The sequence below is a fragment of the Podarcis gaigeae genome, assembly GCF_964106915.1.
Source record: "Podarcis gaigeae genome assembly, chromosome: Z".
In the NCBI taxonomy this organism is placed as follows: domain Eukaryota; kingdom Metazoa; phylum Chordata; class Lepidosauria; order Squamata; family Lacertidae; genus Podarcis; species Podarcis gaigeae.
In genome coordinates this window covers 43117031-43139768 of record NC_139691.1, presented here as the reverse complement: position 1 = coordinate 43139768, position 22738 = coordinate 43117031, and the positions used below count along the sequence as shown (strand labels likewise).

Below are 22738 nucleotides of genomic sequence, written 5' to 3'. Positions count from 1 at the left end.
CAGTGCTGGGGAGAACTCTTCGGCAAATATTTTTAGAGCTAGAATAGAAATGGTGTCAGTTCCTGGCACTCTAGGGCAGCTGCCAAGGACTCAGGGCCCTGATAGGGTCAACTGACAATGCCTGTCTTGGGCTGTCATTACACAGCAATTTCATAAGCACCATAACAGCAAGGCCAGGCAATTAAATCCCCATCACAACCATGCCCCAGTGCAAGATGGACACTCTAGGCAGGTTGATAAATTTAAATGGTCTTAGGTGCTCTTGGGAGGGTTGCTGCTGCTGCCACTGCCATATGCCATCAGGGAAGCCCACAAAAGGGCACCTCAAGAGTTGAAGGAGCCCCTAAGGAAGCTCCTGCCATGTTGGGAGGCAAAGGGAAGCAAAGGAAAGTGAGGCAGCATAGCGACACTGTGACTCTGCATGCATAATCTGTACTTATGTAGAGCCTTTCTTACTCCAGGTAAACATGCAGACAGCAGAGGATGCGGCCGCAGCAAGTGGCATTGTTAGCCTGTCCATGCTGCAGCCCCCTCACATGTTCTTTCAACACATGGGGGGACCACAGTTATGAAAAACTTTTATCCAAACATATTCATAAGCTGCCTTGGAAACCTCAGTGACAGAAAGGCAAGTTACAAATAGGATGGATGGATGGATGGATGGATGGATGGATGGATGGATGGATAGGAGACCATTTCATTGTTCTGACCTATCCCCCTGGAGTTCCCTGTTTTGGCAAAGGTTTAGTGAATTTCTGCTGCTGGCTTTGTGTTGTTCTGAAATTAATATGTGTTTGTTAGGACCTCTAACCTTTCGTAGTGGGCAGCATTGTGGCCGGGCATCTGGGCCACTGTAGTGACCCAGCTCAAGGGTGGGGATCGATGTCCCCTCCACGTCTGCCCCGGCCGTGTGACCCCTGCCCAGCCAACCTTTGCCAGCAGGAGGAGGGGCTGTGGGTAATTTAAACAGTGTTGTGGCTGGGGGCTTCCCTCTCTTGCCTCCTTGCCAGATCTCCCTACCCACATGCCCTCTTTTTAAAGCTTTGTTATGGCATAACCTTGCTGTGGACAAATGTCAGCCGCCTTGTTGTTGGGGCTGGGTAGGAATTTTTCCACTTGGCGAATTGGCAAAGGCCATTTGGTTTTCGCCTACCTAGTAGCAATCGCCACAACTTTGTAAGCTTAGGCATTGGGTAAGCCTTTTTTAAATGGAGGGGGGTTGTAGCCTCTGCCTGCCCCTCCTCATTAAGGGTAGCCTGTTAAAGAGATCCGGGGGTGTGGATCCTGGCCAAAACCTGGACGTGGGCTGGGGCCATGCCATGACCCCAACGGGGACCCTCCAGGGTGCTCTTATTTGATGTAAGTCATAGGGATCCCTCTGTCGGTGGTTTACCCTTAGTGTGACTCCCTGCAGACAGGCAGGAGTGAAGATATAGCCTGGCTTCACCCAATGCCTAAACCAAACTGCTCACATCTGCAGCCAATAAAGTTATGGCCTGTTTTAGCCCATAATCCTAAACACTCGTGTCAGTGTGTTTATTATTCAGCAGGGTACTGCGGGGCACTGGGCCTTGGCACGCAATTAGATTTCTTGCCCCAAAGTTCAGGGATGATGGGAGATGTAGTCCAGCAACATGTGGAAGGTCACATAGTCTCCTTCCCTGTGCTGTTGGCTTGAGACTTCTGCCTGGCTGGCTGGCTGTCTTGGAAAATATGTTTTATTGTTTGTGCAGAAAGGAGACAGAATTAATGGAAAGCATGACCTGTCAATGACATATGTAGGGCAGGCATGGAGAGTCTGTGGCCCTCTGGATGTTGTTGGACTCCAGCTCCTATCAGCTTCATTGAGCATGGCCAGTAGTTATCTGGTATGGTGAAAATTGTAGTCCAACAATGTGTGGGCACCAGGTCCACCAATTCCCCATCCAAGATGTAGGGGTTCTTGGAGGGGAAACTAGGGTTATATCCATCACTAGTCCTACTCAGAACAAACCCACTGAAATTAATAAACATGACTAACATAGACACATTAATTTCAGTGGGTTTACTCTGAGTAGGACTCGGCTGAGTACAACCCCTTGTCTTAAGAGGCAATTTTTCCTAACATCTCAGTCTCTATGGATTTATTTGAGTAATCTTCTCTTGTGGGCTGGGTGAGGCAAGGACTGGAGTAGAAACTGATCTGTCTAGCTTGGCAATTTTTGTGCTGCCAGAGGATTCCCTGACACAGGAAAATTGCCCTTTGGCCGCATCTCCCTTGTTTTACATATGCTGCGTGTTCCCAGCTGTGCAATAATTAGATGTTGAGGGGGATGGAATCTGTCCCAGAAAAATTATATTCTGTGTCAAACACTAATCATTTGTACAGGTGTGGAGATGATGATGATGCAGAGCTTAAGACAATGCAGCATCAGGGTCACATAAGTAGATCTCAGCGAGGCATCATAAATCTGGCCCAGTTTCATTTGCTCGGCAATATTTTCGATATCCCCAATATGTTAGACAAATCAGCAGTGGAAATTGAGATGTAAAGGCTAGTATGTCCACATCAAGACTGGCTCAGCTTCTTTGCATGAAAGAGAGAGAGAGAGAGAGAGAGAGAGAGAGAGAGAGAGAGAGAATTTGGAATGCAATCCTGTGGCTCCTAAAAAATGTATCTTAGAGGCACCTCACTTGCTTTTTGAGCCTTTGAACTGGAGATGCTGGGGACTGAACCTGTGACCTTTCTAGCAACACCCCTACATATTCTACAGCATGTACCTCCAAACTGAAGTTGCTAGAGAGGGGTTTGTTTCCCCCCATTTTAAGCATTTGATTTTTGGTCAACAGTCCCTCAGTCAAAAGAGGTATAAATTAACTAGAGACCTCTGTTTTCTGTTCCTTATCAGCTTTGGGCCAAGACTTCCTATATATAAAGTCTAAGTCCAAAAGCAAAGATATTTTACAAGGAGCAATACATTTAAAGATAGATGTTAGCTGGTGAACCATGTGTAGTCTGCACATCATACAGAGCAGATGTTTTTAAAAACTAACTGAAACTGTGTGGTGGTGCCTATCAGCAATAGGGAATGCTCTTATCCCCAACAAAAATTAGGGATTGGTCAGGAAAGTATTGTTTTCTATAACTAAGTTTTTGGGGAGCACATTTGTCTTGACTCTCTGATTCAAGATTCCTTGCCAGTTTTTCTTTTAATAGGAACACTTCTTCATCACTGTAGATAGCATTACATCCTTGCATTGCTTATTGACAGAACATACTCTGCAGGCTGGTTGGCAAAACTTAAAGGCCCACTAGCCATTAGTTTAAAATAGTGTGAGACCAGACGTAGAGTCAATAACACCTTTGATGTTATGTTTCCCCTGAAGGCATGTGGGGAATTGACTGGAGAGGAGAGAATATGCCCAGCCATTTTGCTGTTGTTGTCAGAAAGGGCCAGCATGAACCTGAGAAACACATTTACTTTGTTTTGTTTTTAAATGTATATATCACTTTTCCCTTTTCCAGTTGCTCAAAGTGGTTTGCAGCAATAACTTGAGAACAAATACTGATCAAGTAGCCTAAAGAAATCCTATCTCAACACAAGAGAATCTTGGTTATAAGAATATCTGATAAACTGTTGTAGGTTTCAACCATGTCTCTGAGCAGCCACACTGAGATCCCTACACCAAGCATTTACTGTTCTTCTTGTTCCAAAGACAACAAAGTCTGTTGACTAGAACTCAGTCAGCAAGTATGCTCAGCTGGAAAATGGTAACCCTTGAGGTATTGGGAACCAGACTGGCCCAGAATGAACATGTGGCAAACATGGGGCAGTTTTCAATATGGCAGCTAGAATTTTCAACCAATGAACAGTGACTGGAACCACATTCCTGGCATGAATTCTGCTGTTTGTGAAGTTTGGCAGGAGAGCTACAGGGACTTAGGAATTTTTTTCCCGGCTCAAGGGCCATATTCCCTTCCAAGTAATATCCTAAGGGCCACATACCAGTAGTAGGTGGTGCTAGAGGCAAAAGTAGGTAGAGCATTTGTACAATAGACTAGGTACTACACAAATTACTAGATCCTGCTGTCTTCTAACCTGTGTTGACCACACTGACAGAAGAGTGGGGCTTAAAAACTGCTAGTCATCTGATGTCACCATGATGTCAGCTGAAGCATTTTCCTTTGCCTGTGTGCTTTGAAATCAAACCATATGGGCAAAGGCATCATTTCCTGTGGGTTTTGCTGTAAGCACTGGTCAGCTGATTGATGCTTATCTCACTTCTTTATCTGTCCCATAGAATGTCAGGGTAGGGCAAGAGGGTGGGACTTGGAAAAAACAGCCTCATAGGCAAAATTAGGAGGCCCTTCTAGGCATGATCTAGGTGTGCACTTGAAACATCTTTGAAGGCAGTGTGCCCTAAGAAACAGGAAATGTGATGCTGTGGGAAGCCCTGAGGGGAGAATGGTGTTAAGATCCCTTGAAGCGCAGGTGCTCTGCTCAGATGTAAACCTGGAGCTGCCTGCCACTTTTTCTCTTTCCCCGGCTTTCAAGTAATGACAGAAAGTGAGCAGTACTCTTGAATTGCTCACTGGAGGCCTCTCTCCAAGAAAGTAGTGATCATTCTTCCTTATTTCTTCGCCTGAGCAATTCTGCCTTTGTCACTTTCAAAAAGAAGTTGTCATGATCCCTTCATTACCATTTTTCTTAATGTGATAAGTGAACATTACAAGGAAGCGATTGCGTCTGAAAAGGGAGAATAGTCCTCAGAAGCAGTTCTACTGACTGTTGCTCTTTGAAAAGACGGGCTGGGGGATTTTGCTAAATGCGTTGTTCTGTCTCCTTTTGCCAGTGTGCAGTTTTCATTTTAGGGCATCTCTCTCTCTCTCTCTCTCTCTCTCTCTCTCTCTCTCTCTCGGAACATGAACATGAGTTATCCTTGTAAGAAAGAGAAAGAGATTGCTACATTACCAAGTCTAGCCTTTGTATCTCTCCAGCAAAGCGAGATCAACAACTCCATTTTGTAATTGCTGGAACTTGATAATAAATTGCATGTTGCACTGTGGGTAGGAGGGGGGAAAACAGTGTTCTTTGGCAGGTTTACTCCAGTTCCGCTTTGTATGATAACTGGTAATTGTCACTGCTTGACACTTGCAGGAGTTATGAATAACATTCACTGCTTAGGGCTAACTAGTGTAGTAATCACGGTTCTTCTGGGTGGTCTTTACATGGGCGTCTATCCAGCTTTTTCCGTGTGACCCCCTGATAAACTGTTGCTAATGAACAGCCTGCTAGTGTTTGATGACCAGCTGGAGGCAACAAAGGCAATGCATGCTGTAGTAATAATTAAGATCTGTTCTTTAAAAGAAAGGAAGGAAGAAAAAAAAAGTCAGGGTTCTCAAAGCTTTCCTGAATTTCTCTGCAACAGTATTTTGTGGCCTCTTGGCTTGCCCTGGCTGAAAAACATGATACTTAAGAGAAGACGGTGAAGGGTTTTTACCTGTGTGACTTCAGTTTAGAACATAGGACAAGTCCCACTTGATCAGGGCAATGGCCCATGTAATCCAGCATCTTGTTTTCACAGATGTCTAAGGGAAGCACACAAGCAGGACCTAAACACAACAAATTCTCCTGACTTTTGATTCCCAACTACTGGTATTCAGAGGAATGATGCATCTGACTGTGGAGGCATAGAATAGCCACCATGACTAGTAGCCACTGATAGCCTTAACCTCCATGAATCTGGGGAAGCCTCTTTTAAAGCCATCCAAGTTGGTGGCCATCACACTCTCCTGTGGGAGGAATGAGATCCATAGCTTAACTATGAAGTAGTGCTTTATTTTGTCTGTCCTGTTCCAACATTTCATTTAACTTCCATGAGTTCTGGTGTTATGAGAGAGGGAGCAAACTTTTCTCTATCTGTTTCCTCCACTCTTTGCATACTTTTAAACACATTTATCACGTCTCTTATTTCTTGTCTTTTCTCTAAATTAAGAACCCCCCAAATGCTGTGACCTTTTCTCTTAGGTGAGTTTCTCCATCCCCTAGATATTTCTGAAGGTTGTAGCTTTTAGGGAGTAAGGACAAGGAGAACCTTGAGGATTCCCGCATCATTTGTATTTCATAACACCATTGAGAAATTGTGAGCTTGCTCCTGAACGCCCTGAACCATCTTCTTTTGCCTGAGTATTCCTAGGCTAGAATCCCATAATCATTATCACCCACAATGCAGTGTGTGTTGCCATTGCCGGGAGGTAATATTAATGTGGGATGCAATCAGACCATTTTCACCATCATTATTATCATTTCAATTTATTAACCACCTTTCACCTTAAGGTCCCAAGGTGGGTTGCAACAATTAAAGCACAATATTTTAAAAAATATTTAAAAATTGTTTTTAGATAGGTCCTGAAGCATACATCTCAGGTGTTAAGAGCTAGGGTAAATAAGTGCCTCTTCAGCATTTGCCAAAAGCTGTATAAATGAAGGTGCCAGATATACCTCTGTGTGAAGGGAGTTCCACAACTTAGGGGCTGCCTTTCCTTGTCCTTTCCTTGTCCACCACACCCTGAGCTTCAGAGGTTGGTGGATCAACCAATGGAGCACTCTCTGCTAATCTTAGCCCCCAATTCAGTCTTGTGGGGAAGGAGGCACTCTTTCAGATATTTGGGGCCTGAGTCATTTAGGGCTTTAAAAATAACATGAGCACCTTGAACTGGGCCTAGAAATGAACTGGCAACCCGTGCAGCTGTTTTAAAACAGGGGTTATATGAGATCTGGAGGGAGCCTCAGCCAGTAATCTAACTACTTCATTTTGAACCACCTGAAGTTTCTGAGTCATCTTCTGGGGTACAGTTGCTCCAGATATTCAACCTTCAGGGAGGAAAAGCCAATAAAGAAGGAATGACTTGAACTGATGCTCACAAAATTAGATTTATTTGCAAATATTTATTTGTTACATTTATATTCCTCCTTTCTTAGGAACATAAGGAACATGGGGAAGGGCCATGGCACAGTGGTACAGCATCTGATATGCATACAGAATGTCCCAGGTTCAGTCCTCAGCATCTTCAGGTAGGGCTGAGAGAGAACCCCATCTGAAGTCTTGGGGTCATACTCATTGGGGCTCTCTGGTCTCTCTCTGGTCAAAATATGCTGTAGAAATGCATACAAAAATACACAATTTAGGGGGGAAATGCATTGAAAAGCTTACAAAAAATGTATTTTATGGAAAGAATACATGTAAAATACATACTTTGAGTGGAAATGCACACAATTTTAATGTGAATTCATTGTGCATGATATGTTTTGTGTGTGTGTGTGTGTGTGTGTGTGTGTGTGCAGAAAACAGATCAAAGGAGACCTATAACAGAACACATATAAAGTGACACAGAACAGAAATAACCTGAGCCATCCACCCTTTCTCTGGGAGGAACTCCCTCAGCAAAGAATTTGTGGATATAGAGCCCTTCGTGATGCTAGATTCAGTAGGATAAACATTTCATGGAGTGCATTTCATTTCAGAAGCACTGGTTTCCAAAGCACCAAAAAGAAACTTCTCTGGTTTCTCTAAAGGACAAAACTAAACTGTCACAGTGCCTGTTTGTGGAATTATTCCTGAAACCATTTAGTTCTACTTTATGCACTAAGCCTCCGAACCACTGGAGTCCGTCACTAATCTGCATCTTTGCAAAAGGCCCAAGATGAGTCCAGCCAAAATCCTCAAGGATTTAAACACATCAATCCCAGCCAGTGGCACATTAGCACTCAATTTAGCACATAGGAGGATTCAGAGCCTGAATTCTCCATTTCCTTGGTTTAATTCTAACTTGCTTTGTATAAGCCATGAATGCATTTCATTAAAACGGGATACTAAATTATAAACTCAAGACCATTAGGTGGATGCACAGGGCTGTGTTGTGCTGAAGAGAGCCTTTGCAATGGATTCTTCCATTTATTTTCCCTGTACAGAAGATCCTGCCAAATTTCTCCAACTTGCTTGCCACATAAATTGCAACCTGGCATACAACAGCTCTTTCTTCATACACTACAACATTTCCTTGCAAGGGAGTAGCTCCACCATCCCCTTGTTCATTTTGGTTGCCTCTTCCACCTTTTTGGTTGCCTTCTTCTGAACCTTTCCCCACCCTACAATATCCTTTTTGAGGGGAGACAACCAGAACTGCACACAATAATTCCAAATGCAGTTGCACCATAATTTGTATAATGGCATTGTGATATCAGTAGTTTTACAATGGCAATTGTTCTACATTTTTCATTTGCAATTATCTGCAGTCTTTTGAAAGGGCCCAGCATGCTTTGGGTTCTGAATGATCACAGAATGGCATGAAAAACAACACATGGCTGTCAATTCCACAAGGTCTCAATAAGGATCTCCAGACAGGGGCAGAAAATGCAGAGTCAATGTTGGGAAGTGGATGCCTGCCGCTGATGTCCCAAACATTTGCGTCAACCTTGCTCCCATTTGTGCATCTATCTGTTTTGCAATTGTCAGCTAAGTTTTGTGTATGGAATTGGAATTGATTACACCGTAAAATGGAAACAGTCTGAACACACATGCATACATACATACATACATACATACATGCAAATAAATGCCTTTGGATATTTCCAGCCTTGTCTGACAATTGCAAATTGTAATTACATTCTCTTCTTGGAGCAAAGCCCAAGTGTTGGCTATTTTTAAGGGAAGCCTATGTGGCAGGGTATTTTTGTTGTTTCTTAATTTGTTTGTACTTCTTGAGATGGATGGACAAATTATCACATACCCCTTAAAAAACCACCCATGCAGAACAAGAAGAAGCAGGGCGGTTTTGTTTTGTTTTGTGGAAAGAACCCTGCCAGGGTTTTAAAATTTTCAGAGATAAAATTATATCTTACTTAGTATTAGTAGTTCTTTTTTAAAAAAATAGCTTTCCTCCTCCTGTCCTTTGATGCAGCTTTACATATGTGTTGCTGCTCCATTGGTAAGCTGGATTTTTATGCGTTGCATCTCATGTTAGCCCTACTCAGAGTAGAGTCATTGAAAATAATGGGCATGGCTAATGGGTCTACTCTTGAGTATGATTTATGTTTGATACAACCCTGTGACTTTTGTCCAGTGCAATGCTAAGCAATTTGTTCCATTGGATTTACTCTTGCATAATGGAACTCCACACCCAAAAGATCAGAGCTTTAAAGAGCAGCATAGGATGGTTTGCAAAAAGGCTTTCAAACAGCCCCTCAAAAAGCTGCACACACACCATGCAAGCTCCACTGCTACCTTGCCCCTCTCTCTTTCCATAAGTGGTAGTGATGCATGGTGTTGGGAAGCCCCACCTTCACCAAACCACCCTGCCAGCAACTACTGATGGCCTCTCAGCTCACGATAGATCTACCCACTATCAATCTAGCCAGCCTCCTTTTAAGACACCCAATCATTTGAAAAGAGAGCAGTTGATTATAGTCCAAATTCCTTGGGCTCATTTACTGAAAGTTTCTTGGTGTTTCTTACTTGTAGACGGGAGTTCCTCCTGCAGCAACCGCTTCACAAACTTGCCTTGCAGAATTACATGAGCCTCCTGCTAATTCTCTCCAGTCCTTCTGAGCACTGTAGGAACCATTAACCCTACAGCCTTGCAGACAAATTATGCTGCTGTTGCTTCTTTTTCCCTAGCTATTCATTAAGCATCTTCTGTATGTTATCCTTCTCAGTTCCTTACCTCAGGGCATGTACAGCTAGTTTAAAAGGATGGTTGGAAGGGGGGAGAGAAAAAGGAGGAGGAGACTTGGCTGGAGAAGTGTGCATGCCTAGCCCTTATAAGAAAACACACTGTGTCAATTAAAACAATATTTAAATAATTTTTCCAGGATGGAGTACACTTTGATAAGCAGATACATCCTTAGGGCCAAAGCAACTCTGAAGCCAACAAAACCATACCCACTTAACTGTCATTTAATCCCTTTTCTTTCAGTGCATAAACTCTGCACCCTTTCCAATAGCTAACATGACTCTGTAAGTCCAAACCACATGGAAGTAAACCCTGGTTTGATTTTCTGAACTTCCATTACACCCCACTTTAAAACATTTCTGTTACTTCTGTGATACTCAGAGATTTTTTTCAAATCCTTCCAATCTTGGACGTTTAATTCTTTCCACAAATAAGTGAATGAAGAAACCTTGATTATTCCCTATCAGTGTTTCGGATGTGTGTATCAGGTCCAGCTGTATTGCTAACTTAGAACAAGAGTGAGCTTCTGTGTTGGGAATAAGTATTTCACTGAAGAAAATGAGGATGAACATTGAATATTACTCTTTTTATCCAGTATGGTTGTTCTGAAATCATTACACTGAGGGGTGAAAATCTTGATGCCCCATTCCCCACACAGAGCTACAATCCACTACGTGATTTAACAGACAATCCCTCTTCACAGGGAACTCTGGGAATAGTAGCTCTAGGAGGGAAACAGGGGCCTCCTAACAGCACTCAAAATCCTTAATAAACTTATTTTTGGGAAGCCATGACTATTTGAAGTGGTATCATTGTACTTTAAATATATTTTAAATGGTCAATGTCTTTCTGAATGCTCATTAATTCATAAGCAGAATAGAAGGCTGTAGCCAACAAAGTTCTACTCACCATAGATCCTTTGGAATTAATGAACTTAAGGTAGCCATGGCAATGAATTTCAGTGGTTCTGCTCTGAGTAGAACTTGCATTGGCTACAACCCAGAGAAAATAGATGGGGGTATAATGTGGACTACATTCTTCTGATTTTTCTTTGTTCTCTTGCTAGGAGATGACCCATTCCTGGCCTCCACCACTTACTGCTATACACACACCTGGAAAGGCTGAACAGAATAAGTTTCCCATTTCGGGCAAGGCACAGGTAGGTTAAGAGTGGACTTTGAAATGCAGATTGGGCATCAAGACCATAGGTTGGTTCAGCTGAATTAGATTACTGTTTTGGCTACACTGGCGTCAGTTCAGCCCTGAACGTATTCAACTTAATTATGCATATCAACAATGTTGTTGTGCGGCCCCATAGAGACATCTTGGAAGGGCTGACCAGCTACAGAAGAGGGGTGGGGGGAGTTTGAAGAATTGGAGGCCAGTCATCCTGGTGAAGTGTGTGACAGGTGATGTCCGGTCCCAGGAGGTGTTGTAGTTGTCTGGGAAGGTTGTTATGGGCACTGAATCATATCCCAGGGACAAGCCCGATAGATTGCCAGAAGTGGTACTTTATCAAATCCTGGAATAGCTCAGTCAGTAGAGCATGAGACTATTAATCTCAGGCTCATGGGTTCAATCCCATGTTGGGTAAATGCTTCCTAGATTGCAGGGTGTGGGATTAGATGACCCTTGTGGTCCCAACTCTACAGTTTTATGATTCTTTGATTCTATACCTGCCCAGAAGCTGCTTAACACTCTTATCTTGCTTCCTTGACCAAAGATGGCTCAAACTTCAAGTTGGCACTGTCTCTGCTCCATCACCTAGGACATTGTTATTATTGTTATTTGTTATTTGCTTTATCTTGCCCAGGGCAACCAAAAGCAACTTATAACCAACCAACCAACCAGCCAACAAGAAACCCCACATAGATACATTAAAACAAAGGGGGAAAGGAAATACATCCTGCCCACTTATGAAAGGTCATAGATAGTTAAAGGCCAAGGGCCTGGTTATGGAAGAAAGTTTTTGCCTGGCACCTAAAGATATATAATGATGGTGCCAGGCAAGCCCACCTGGGGAGAACATTCCACAACCAGGGAGCTGAACTGTAGAAAATCCCCATCGTTGTATTGCCACACTCTGGGCCTTCCATAGAGGAGGCTTACAAAGATGGACCTCTGATGGTGATATCAGAGCCTTGGTTGGTTCATATGTCAACGCTGGCAGAAACAAGTGGCTCAGGCATAGCCCTGTAGGAAGATTGCCTGTTCACTTGCCCAGTCCAAAAAAAAACCCCTTAATTTATCATGATCCAACTCATAGGCATAGATGCACATAGCTACCTGATGGTAATAGAAGTGTCCTAGTAACTCTCAGCACCCTCATGAAACTACAGTTCCATTGATTCTTAGGGGAAGCCATGCTATAACTTTAAACACATAGTGCAGAAAGGGCCCTAATTGGCTACAATTCAATAGTTTTCTCTGAGTGTACAAATGAACAAATGTTTCTCTCTGGTGCCATTGTTGTTGCAAGAACTACATACTGTAAGGGGCTTCCTTTGTTTATTAAGGTCACTTTGGTGCCTTAGTCTAAGGAGAAAATACAGGTTTTCCTTCATAAGTTCTTAACTAATGTTGACATTTTGTGTGCTTTTGTTGTAGGATCCACAGCATCTGACCTCAGGATGTGGAGTTCAAAGTAGGTCTTCCCTGATATTATTTGAAACTATCAGTTATCATTTTCTGCCCACTATACAGTATCATTAAGACAACAGGTTTAAAATTAATCAGTGCGCTGCTAAAGCCTTTCTTGAGAGTGCTGTTAAATTCAGTGCAATTATATGGATGTGATTTCTTTCTTTTCAGAATGGGGAGAGCCGGCTGGCAAAGTTGCAACCAAATCAGTGCCACAGAAATCGTAAGTAATTTCCCTCTCCTTCCTCATTGAAAAGTTTTCAATATGCCTGAGTGATGATGCTGTGTTTTCCTGCCGTGATGTAGTGCAATGCAGCCTTTCCCAACATGGTGCCCTCCACATAGTGCTGGGCTATAACTCTCATAATCCCTGACTGGTTTGTCATGCTACTTGAAGCTGATGGGGTTGTAGTCCAGCAATATCTAGGCTGCGTTCAAGATCATTCATAAACTATGGTCAGAATCCAGACTTAATAATGCTTAGTGTAGGTCCATGAAATTGTTGGGCATGTTAATGGGTCTACTCCAAGCATGACCGTATCTGAGTCTACCCCAATGTGCAGGGGAACACTAGCACACTATAGGAAATTAATTATTTTTAAAGAAGAAGAAGTGCTCATCTATTTGAGAAGCTGCCTGCAGTTTCCCTATGCATGATTATCCTCTAGCTTTCCCTCCTTCTGGTTAGCCTCTGTGGAAAGGAAAGAAAGGTGTTTCCGTCTCATTTCTGCACTGGGTGAGTTTGGAGCATCCAATCATTCCCAATGGAGAGAAAAGCCTTTGAAAGAGGCTGCCCTCCAATCAAAAGGCATGCCTGGAACAGTGACTCATAGAAAACCCCAGAAAATGGATTTCTGGGGCAGAGGGTAAATCCTACCCTTACAGAATCAAAACGTTCTTCACTGAAAGCATGAGAGGGAAGGGTATGCATAAATGCTTGTGGGAAGGCAGGATATATATGTATAATTTGTGTTGTATATGTGTGTATTCTAATGCTTTGTGTATGTAAGGCACTTTATCCACAAAGTTTCATTCCACATTTGTTGTTCCACTGTCTATATTAGTTCTGAGAACTGTTACTAATACTTCATCTCAAATACACCCAGAACACACCATAGTTTGTGTGAAAGTTCAGCAGAGTATATGTATGTATGTTGACCTCTTTCACCCAATAACTAAGCAGGAAGTGTTGGTTTTCTTCCTTCTAGTTTCTCTGTCTGCCCCCACCACATTTTAAGAAGTGGTTGGAGAGGTATTATTGAAGTGTAAGAACAATATACCAGTGCTGTCTATGTGGAAGGGGCTTTATTGCTTACCAGATTCATGTAATCTAGGAGCAAAGGCCAGCTCAAGCTGGGAAGGTTCAACAATAGCTGGTGAAGAGATCTACTGGCAGGACCTGCTGGCAACCACTGGGAAGGGTTTGAAGGAAGTAGTGAATTTCCATCCTTACCAGAATCCGAGGGGAGACAGAGGTGCAGAAAAGGAGCCTTAGTTCACACAATGCAAGCGCATGTTTGCTAACTGACAAGCCACCATCTTCCCATGTGTGCAGGCATCCAATGACAGCTAGACACTTAGGGAACAGTGTAACTGCAGTATCTCCAGTGCAGGTCACCTCCTGAGCTGCTCCTTCAGGAGGCAGTGATAGCCACAAACTTGACACATAATGCATCTCAATACTGTGAGAGCAGGACACTGGACTAGATGGGCCACTGACCTAATCCAGCAAGCTTGTCCTGTGATCTTAATCTACAAACCTTTTCAAGCCAGAATGGCTGCATAAATACATGCAAAGGTACAAAAGTCTTGCTGAGAGGAGCAGTGTAGTGCCAGAGAACATTGGCCATGGCAGGATGTGGAGGCTTAGCTAACCCTGAATAGCTCAGTGGGCAGAGCATGAGACTCTTAATCACAGAGTTGTGAGTTCTAGCCCCACGTTGGGCTAAATATTCCTGCATTGCAAGGGGTTGGATTGGTTGACCCTCATGGTCTCTTACAATTCTATTAATATTAGCTAAGAGGCCAGGTTCCCTTGGCAGGCAGAAGGGATGAAGCAGATCCTCCTCTTCATTTTGAAGGCTTTCGAAGCATTCTGCCAGCTGGGATTGCCTAGGGGGCCAGCATTTTGCCTCCCTCCCTCCGGCAGTTGTCTGTTAGTTTCTATTTAGTGAGAAAAAACATAAACCTCATTGTACTTGAGAATTCTCCAGCTTGTCAGCAAGGGAAAGCAGAAGCCTGGACTTGCAACGTCAATCATTTCTAGCTTCTGGCAATAGGATGTTTAGGGACTCTGAGCATTGAGCATATATGCTCAGGCCATCTTTGTTAATACCTTTTGATAGGGAAGTAGCAAAACCACTCTTGTCATTTTATTTTTAGCTGTTTTGCAAAACAGTGTTGACTTTCTGGTGGGGGAGGGAATTGTGTGTGTCACAGGTGGGAATGCTAGGAAGTTGCTCAGCCAGCGGCGAACCACAAGGTGCTCTCTACGCCCTGCTTTTTTTCTGCAGAATGGTGTTAGCACATCAGCAGAATGTCATTGTGTTGTTGAGAACACAATATGGCTTCATAGCAGCGGCGTAGCGTGGGTTGTCAGCACCCGGGGCAAGGCAAGTAATTTGCGCCCGCTAACCCGGGGCAAGGCAAGTAATTTGCGCCCCCTAACCCGGGGCAAGGCAAGTAATTTGCGCCCCATGCCGTGGCGCCCCCCCTACCAAGCCTCTATATTCTGCGCTTGTCAGGCTTGGCTGCTGGCCCTCCGTGGCCTGGCAACGGACTCAAGAGACCGGCCGTGGCGGCGCTGGAGGGCTGGTCTGGGGCCCGAGAGAAGCCTCGGAGAGTTCTCGCTGGGTTGACCTCGCAGCCTGGGTTACCCTGTGGGGCTGTTGTGAAAGGCGAAGGCGAGCGGCAGCGTGGCTTGCAGCGGAGCAAAGGGCACGACCACGGCGCCGGGACGTGCCCTTTGCTTGTGCCCCTTTGCTGGGGAGGCTGAGAAGGGCGCCCCTTTGCTGCGCTCCCCGGGGAGGTCCCCCGGGAGCAGAGCCCGCTGCCTGCGCTGGCAAGGAGGATGAGCCCAGCTGGCAGGCCGGCCAGAGAGGAGCCTTGCGGGCGGCGGCGGCGGCAGCGCAACTCCCTCCTGCCGCGAGAGGCGGGCAGCAGCCGGGCCTCGGACCTGCAGCCAGGAGCGCTGCCTCTTCCCGCGCCCCGAGGGCTCCCCGCGCCCAGCAACCCGGGGAAAGCACCGCACTTCCACCACTGGCCCTGCTTCCACCACTGGCCCCTGAACCCCAAGGCTGAGGCTCATGGCGCGCACCCCGGCTTGCAGCTCCTTCGCTGCCCTTCCAATGGGGCAGCGGCCCGCAGGGAAGAGCAGGCGCGCTCTCTGTCCCCAGCCGAAGCCGAGGGGGGCTTCTGGTAGCCCCGGGGTGGGAGGCGGAGGGGGGTCGCTGGCTGCAGCCGCCTCGCCTCGCCTCGCCTCCGTTCTCCTCTCAAATCAGACAGACGGCTGCTGACAGCGAGAAGGGGCAGGGGCGGAGAAGCGCAGCGGGGGCAGCGGGAGGCGGCGGGGGGGCTCACAAGAGAAGCGGGACTGAACCAGGTTCCTCTCCCCGGCTCCCGCAAAGCGACGTGCCCGTCGTGTGCTCTCCGCAAAAGGCGCCAGATCAAAGCGACAAACGGTACAGATCCACACCACGCTCCCCGCGGAACAGTCGTGCCCTCCACATCACAGGCAGCTCAGAGTTAAACTCTGCGCCCGAGGCTCTTTGGCAACTCCGGAGGCGGCGAGTGCGCCCCCCAGATGTTGCGCCCGGTGCGGCCGGCCCCCCTTGCACCCCCACGCTACGCCACTGCTTCATAGCTATGGCATTTTTAATCTAGAATCGACAAAAACCGAGTCTTTGTTCTTCTTTTTTCTATGTAGAAAAAATACTGCATGTTTTTATGCCCCCAATAAGCTCTTATTGAGAAACTGGATTAATTCAGAAAACATAATCTTGTTGCAGCCTGATTCTCTGTTACCCTGCAGTGTGTCCATTTGAAAAACAGGTTTAGGTGTTCCCAGCTATATCATAATGTAAAAAGGTAAAGGACCCCTGACAAGTCCTGTTGCAAGCGACTCTGGGGTTGCAGCATTCATCTCACTTTACTGGCCAAGGGAGCCAACATATGTCCACAGACAGCTTCCGAGTCATGTGGCCAGCATGACTAAGCCGCTTCTGGCGAACCACAGCAGCACGGAAACGATGTTCACCTCCCGCTGGAGCGGTACCTATTTATCTACTTGCACTTTGACGTGCTTTCGAACTGCTAGGTTGGCAGGAGCAGGGACTGAACAACGGGAGCTCCCCCCCTTGCAGGGACTCAAACCACCGACCTTCTGATCAGCAAACCCTAGGCTCTGTGGTTTAGACCACAGCGCCACCCGTTGTGCATAATGTAGGTGGCCGTATTCCAATATTTCAATCACTACTTCCTTCTTCCTTCACCTGGGGCATGTGCAGAGAGAAAAAGGCATGGATAACCTAATCAAGGGGAGGTTTTCAAGTAACCACACCTAACCTTGTGTAGATTGAAAGCAGTATGGTGAGGATGAGCATAGACAAGTCCAGATTGAGAAAAAAACTGTGTTTTTGTGCTTCAGGCAGGTTAGCATGTATGCAGCCTATTTCAAGGTTACATCAGTGTGCCATTTCTACAATAAAATAGTTGACATCTTCGCTTTTTAAAAAAATGGTTTTGCTCCTTTAAACAGATAGGCTGGAATTGTGCGCTGGAAAAAAAAAATTAGTTGAGTTTATCACAAAAAGTGTTTCCGTAGTTTATAACAAGCAGTAGTAGATATGTCAATCATGGTGTATATGGTTATATGCCTGCTTTCAGGATGAGGAGGAGAGTGCATTTCTAGGCTCAGTGGTATATAGTGCATTTAATGGGACCAAAGCTCTCTCTACAGGAAGCCAAATATAAAACCAGAGACACGGAGAGTACGTTTTATGAACCAGCCTCTCTTATTGTTTTGCTGCTTGATCTAAGGTTCCAGCACTATCAATCAGAATCCTGTGAGGAATGATCTGCCATTCTCAGGGAAGGTGATGGATTTTACACATGACAGATCAAAGCTGAAATAAAAAAAGTTACTTTTATTTTTACTTTCCAAAGGAAGATCTGCAAAACCTTTGCTGTTGCTTCCTGCCCCTGGGTCCTATGGATATATAGTTGAGCCAGTTTTGAAGAAGCAGGGAGGGGTATTTATAGAAGATGTGATGAATCTTTGAATCTCCAGATTTTTCTGAACTTCAGCTGCCATCATCCCTGGTCTTTGGTTACATTTCTAGGGCTGATGGGAGTTGTAGTTCAGTAATAGCTGAAGGACCAAAGTTTCCCAACACCTGGTTTACGATGTTTTATGGAGGCCATCTTAGGTGACCAGAACATCCACCCCAGTTTGTGTCTGTTTCACATATGTGACCCCATTTGATCACATTTCAGCTTTAATCTGGAGGGGGGTGCTTGCGTGCACACACACACACACACACAAACACACGCATTTAAATGTATATTTTATTTCAATGTTTGCATTTATCCTAAAATGTGGAACTTCCTATGTATTTGGTGACTCTTACTACCTGGAGCAGAGTATTGGTTTGGAAAACCTGTGGCCCTTCAGATATTGTTGGACTCAAAGTCCCATCAGCCCCAGCCAGCATGGCCAGTGTCCAGGGATGATAGGAGATGCAGCTACATTTCGAGGGCCATAGGTCCCTCAATCTTAATGCAGGGAATAGGTACCAAGAGATTGTACCAAAGCTTTCAAAGAAAGAGGAGGGGTGTGTCAGGAGTTTTAGAGAATGAAAAGAAGTGGCATCATGGATGCATTTGGGGAGGGGCAGTTCTAAATATACATAAAAGACAAGGAAAGGCTGCTGGACCAAGCCAGTGGCCCATGTAGTCCAGCATTTTGCCCTGACAGAAGCCAGCCAGATGTATATGGGAAGCTCGCAAGCAGGACTTGAGTGGAAGAGCACTGTCCTTTCCTGCAGTTTCCAGGAACTGGTGAAATGGTGGTTTGAAAGGAATTGGCCAGGTTGTTTGAAATAATAAGAGATGGATTTGGTGTGCATCCTCAAACATTGCCTTTCCAAGTCTTTAATCATTCTCAGTAGCTTCCCTAGCACATGAGCCAGGACCTTTTAACAGTGTGTTAATAGAGTGAGCTCAAAATGTTATTTGATGACAAGGATCCCTTTTATGACTCTTCACTTCCTCGTTTTACTTATGACTGGCTTTTAAGGGAAGTCCTCAAGAATGCTCAATAATATGACAAACAGAACATGATGTCCTTCATTTAAAATGGGCCCTGGATGGATTCCAAGTAGATCCAGGCCAACAGCTCACAACCAGAAAAGCACTAGTGATTTTGAGGACAGCACAAGCCTCAGTAACAATTTCAAGATACATATTTAAAGGCACTCATGTGTCCTTACAATCCTGGGTGTGTTAAAGGAAAAACCAACCACCAGATTGCAAGCAGATGGTTCTCTCTGGGTTCACCGGTTCCTTTTTAAAACAGGCTCACACATTATACTTTAATGGCATGACAACATCCCATGATTCATCTACATGTCCAAAGATCAGCAGAAGTGTATTATGAGACTGGCAGTTCCACAGAATCAAGGCAGAAGCCCAAGTAAAAGAAGAAAGTGCTCCTAAGTTACAAAATAATATTGAGCAAAGGCTTTAGATTGGTACAAAATCATGGCAATCTTCGACCGGGGCAAATGCATATCATTATGTGGTTGGGTACAAGTTGGTGATGACAGTAATGAATAGGTGCAGACAACATTGTAGCTCAATACAAACAGGAAAAGAAAATAAATTTGCAAGCAAATATCATATTAATGTTTATATACTCTTGAGCCCCATGTCTGCAAAGATTTGTTTTTAAAGCCCTCTTAGGATTATAAATGAATATGTCAAGATAGCCATGGTTTATCATGACATGAATGAGCCACAGTGAGCTTTGAGCCAGCATTCTCCCCCTTTCCCCTCCTCTTCCAGCAAAGTTGCAAGGAGGAGATTGAAACCCTTTGCTTCCATTTTTAATTAACTGCAGCTTGTCTTTTCATACGTATCCAACAACTATGGTTAATCTTAGCAATAGTTTGTTTGAAGCCAGCCAGTTTCAAACCATGGGATATGAATCAGATGGCTTTTTTCAATAACCTGGAGTTAAGATTAACCACAGTTTACGGTAACATGCTAAAATGTGTTAAACAAAAAATGGAAGTGACTAGCTACCTACTGTTCATTCTGGACAACCTGCTAAAATGGATAGCACTTAATTGCTTTAGTGAACTCCTAAACTATTGTACAAACTTGCTTAATGTTTGGCAGTTTCATTTGCCTTGTACAGTGGTACCTCAGGTTACAGACGCTTCAGGTTCCAGACTCCGCTAACCCAGAAATAGTACCTTGGGTTAAGAACTTTGCTTCAGGATGAGAACAGAAATCGTGCTCTGGCAGCGCGGTAGCAGCAGGAGGCCCTCTTAGCTAAAGTGGTACCTCAGGTTAAGAACAGTTTCAGGTTAAGAACAGACCTCCAGAACAAAGTAAGTTCTTAACCCGAGGTACCACTGTATGTGCATGGAATGTTTCTTGGGGGGGATTATATGGCAATTGGTATAAGCATTTTCAGAAACTGAAAAACAAAGTTTTTTTAAAATGTAAGTGGAAGTTTTCATTCTTTTCTTCATGGCCACAGTGGGGGAGAAGAGGAGCATTTAGAGTGTGCATGCCTGAGATTCCCTGTGGGCTGCTCTCATCATGGTAAACCATGGGTTATTGTGAGGTCAGAACCAGTTAATACTATATATTGAAATGTGTAAAGGTTCATTTGCATACTGAATCTTAGCAGCGTCTTAGTCTCATCTTACATCAACAGATTTATGTCTTGAACGAAACTCAGCTGCTTCAACACTTTAACAAACCCCAATCAAAACAGTGTCTTTAAAGAGCTCAAAACAATGAAAAATAAGCAAGGGGCCATTACTGAGCTAGAAGTTATATTATTACAAGATTGGCGCTTTCAGTGATAATTGCCACTAGATTCCTAACCCCAAAGACTATGAGTATACTTCTTGGAAGTCTGTTTGAAAAAGGAAACACACTTCATGATATCTAGCTACTCTTGAAGAATGTTTCATCTTATCTTTTTGGAACTTCTCTGCCACATCAAAAGGAGCCACCTGGGAGCACAGAAAACAAAACTCACACAAAAACTGGCAATGTCTTCATGTTATGAATTAAAGGTAATTCATTCTTTGAAATGAACCAGCAGGAACCCCTTATGAAGAGCAATCAAGCATCAAGAGGGTTTTCACAGCAAGCTTTTCATATTGGGTAATGTGACAACAGTCAATATTGCTCTTCAGAACATTCAAATCAAAATGCAGTTGTGTTCTCTCGAAGTTGACAAGGAACATTAAACAACGCAATCTTGTCAGTGGTGGCATTTGAATTCCTCTCCAACTCCCCCAAGTTTTGAACTTTTTGCAGTCATAAAGAGGCATGAGCACGCCTATATTTTCTAATTGTTATTTTTATTGGAAACATGTTACTTTTTAATTTTCTAGTATTAGGAAATAGATGGGGAGGGGCCACAGTTAAGTGTTAGGTCATGTGGTTTACCTGCAGATGGCCACATGGTCAACCCAAGACATTTTCACTTAAGCTAGCAGTAGATGAAAATATGCAAAGCCTGCTGGATCAGGCCAGTGGCCGCTTCCTGTTCTCACAGTGGCCAAACCACGTGCCTATGGGAAGTTTGCAACCAGAACCTGAGTGCAACATGCAACTTGTGAATCCCAGCAGCTGGTGTTCAGAGTCATAACGGCTCCAACAGTGAAGCATTCAGAAATTGTTCCAGGAACATAAGCCCTGTTGAATCAGAGATACCCAAGGGAGGTCCACAAGCTGGACTTGAGGGCAACAGCAGCCTCCCCTTCTGTGATTCCCAGCAACTGGTATTAAGTGACATACAGACTCCAGCCATGGAGACGGAACATAGACATAACAGCTAGTACGTACTGATAGCCTTATCCTCCTTGAAATTGTCTAAACCTCTTTTAAAACCATCCATACTGGTGACCATCACTGCCTCCATAGTTTCATAGTTTATCTATGTGCTGTGTGAAGAAGTAGTTTCTTTTATCTATTCTGAATCTTCCAACATTCATCACCTCCCTGCCTAAGAACTTGGAGAATCACTGTCAGAGAAAGTCATACTGAGCTAGATGGATAAACAGTCTTGCATGCGCTTGATGTGCAACTATAGTTTTGGATCCATTATACTAGGTTCTGCGCATTGTCTCATCATGAGCACAGTTCAAAGGCTGGTTCACACATACATATGCATCAATTGGTTTTGTGACATTTGATGACAGGCAGTTGAATGTGTTGATTTAATTTTGTTTCCAATTCGTATACCACCTTATACATTGCTGTACACAAGGCAGTCATAGATTTAGCAAATATACAATAAAGGTCACACATTCTATGACAATCCAGTCCAGTACAAATAAGTGATAATGAAAAATTGGGCTATAAAAATATATGACTTAAATAAGGTAACATCCAACCATCCATTTGAAAAATAAAAATTGCATGATAAAATTAACTCTCAGAATATCAGCAAGTAGTAATTAAACAGAAAATCACTCCCAGCAATTATGACAAATCATTGCTAGTCTATTATTAATTTTTAAAAAACAGCAAATGCACAATAGATAAAATACCACGAAAGATCAACTGAGCAGCAAAGTCACAATGCCTATAAAATCCAGGATGGACAAACGTAGCTGGTCTCCTGCTCCAGGTCTAATAACTAATCCACAGGTACTTTGCAAAGAAGATGGAAAGGTCAGTCTCAGTACTGAAACAGCTGTGCTGAAAACCTCGAAATGAAAAGGCTCAGTATAGGGTGGGGCAGGGTTCATAAATGCTGACAAAACATTGATGGACATAAATTGATGGGCTGTAGTGAAACACGTTGCATTTGTGGTAGTGCATCTATGGGCCAAACCAGGTGATACGTTTTGTGATTTGGGAGGAGGGAGACAGTAAAAGGTCCTGAAAGTGTTAGCTGATACAGTGGGGAAAGTAGGTGATCTAACTGGAAGCTTTTCCTTATCAATTGGGGGAAGGGCAGTAAATTCAGTGGCAGAGCAATTGCTTTTCATGCAGGAAGTCCCAGGTTCAAGCCTCAGCATCTTCCTGTAGGGCTGTGATTGACTCTCGAGAGCTGCCACTAATCAGTGCAGGCAATTCTGAGCTGGATAGGCAAGCGTCTGGACTCAGTATAAGTCAGTTTTCTGTGTTCCAGTT

At 44.1% G+C, this 22738-nt stretch overlaps 1 protein-coding gene across 13 annotated transcripts in view; it reads left to right on the top strand.

The window, feature by feature from the left end:
- AFF2 (ALF transcription elongation factor 2) overlaps positions 1-22738 on the top strand; it is a 383311-nt gene that overhangs the window by 219675 nt on the left and 140898 nt on the right. For 9 of the 13 annotated variants that reach the window (XM_083722707.1, XM_083722711.1, XM_083722702.1 and 6 more), the window contains exons 5-8: positions 6963-7055; positions 10779-10871; positions 12320-12356; positions 12524-12575. In XM_083722707.1, coding sequence (XP_083578833.1) covers positions 6963-7055; positions 10779-10871; positions 12320-12356; positions 12524-12575 — 275 coding nt within the window. The remainder of the gene's footprint in view (positions 1-6962; positions 7056-10778; positions 10872-12319; positions 12357-12523; positions 12576-22738) is intronic. The other 4 variants (XM_083722703.1, XM_083722708.1, XM_083722709.1 and 1 more) reach the window with 1 other exon arrangement.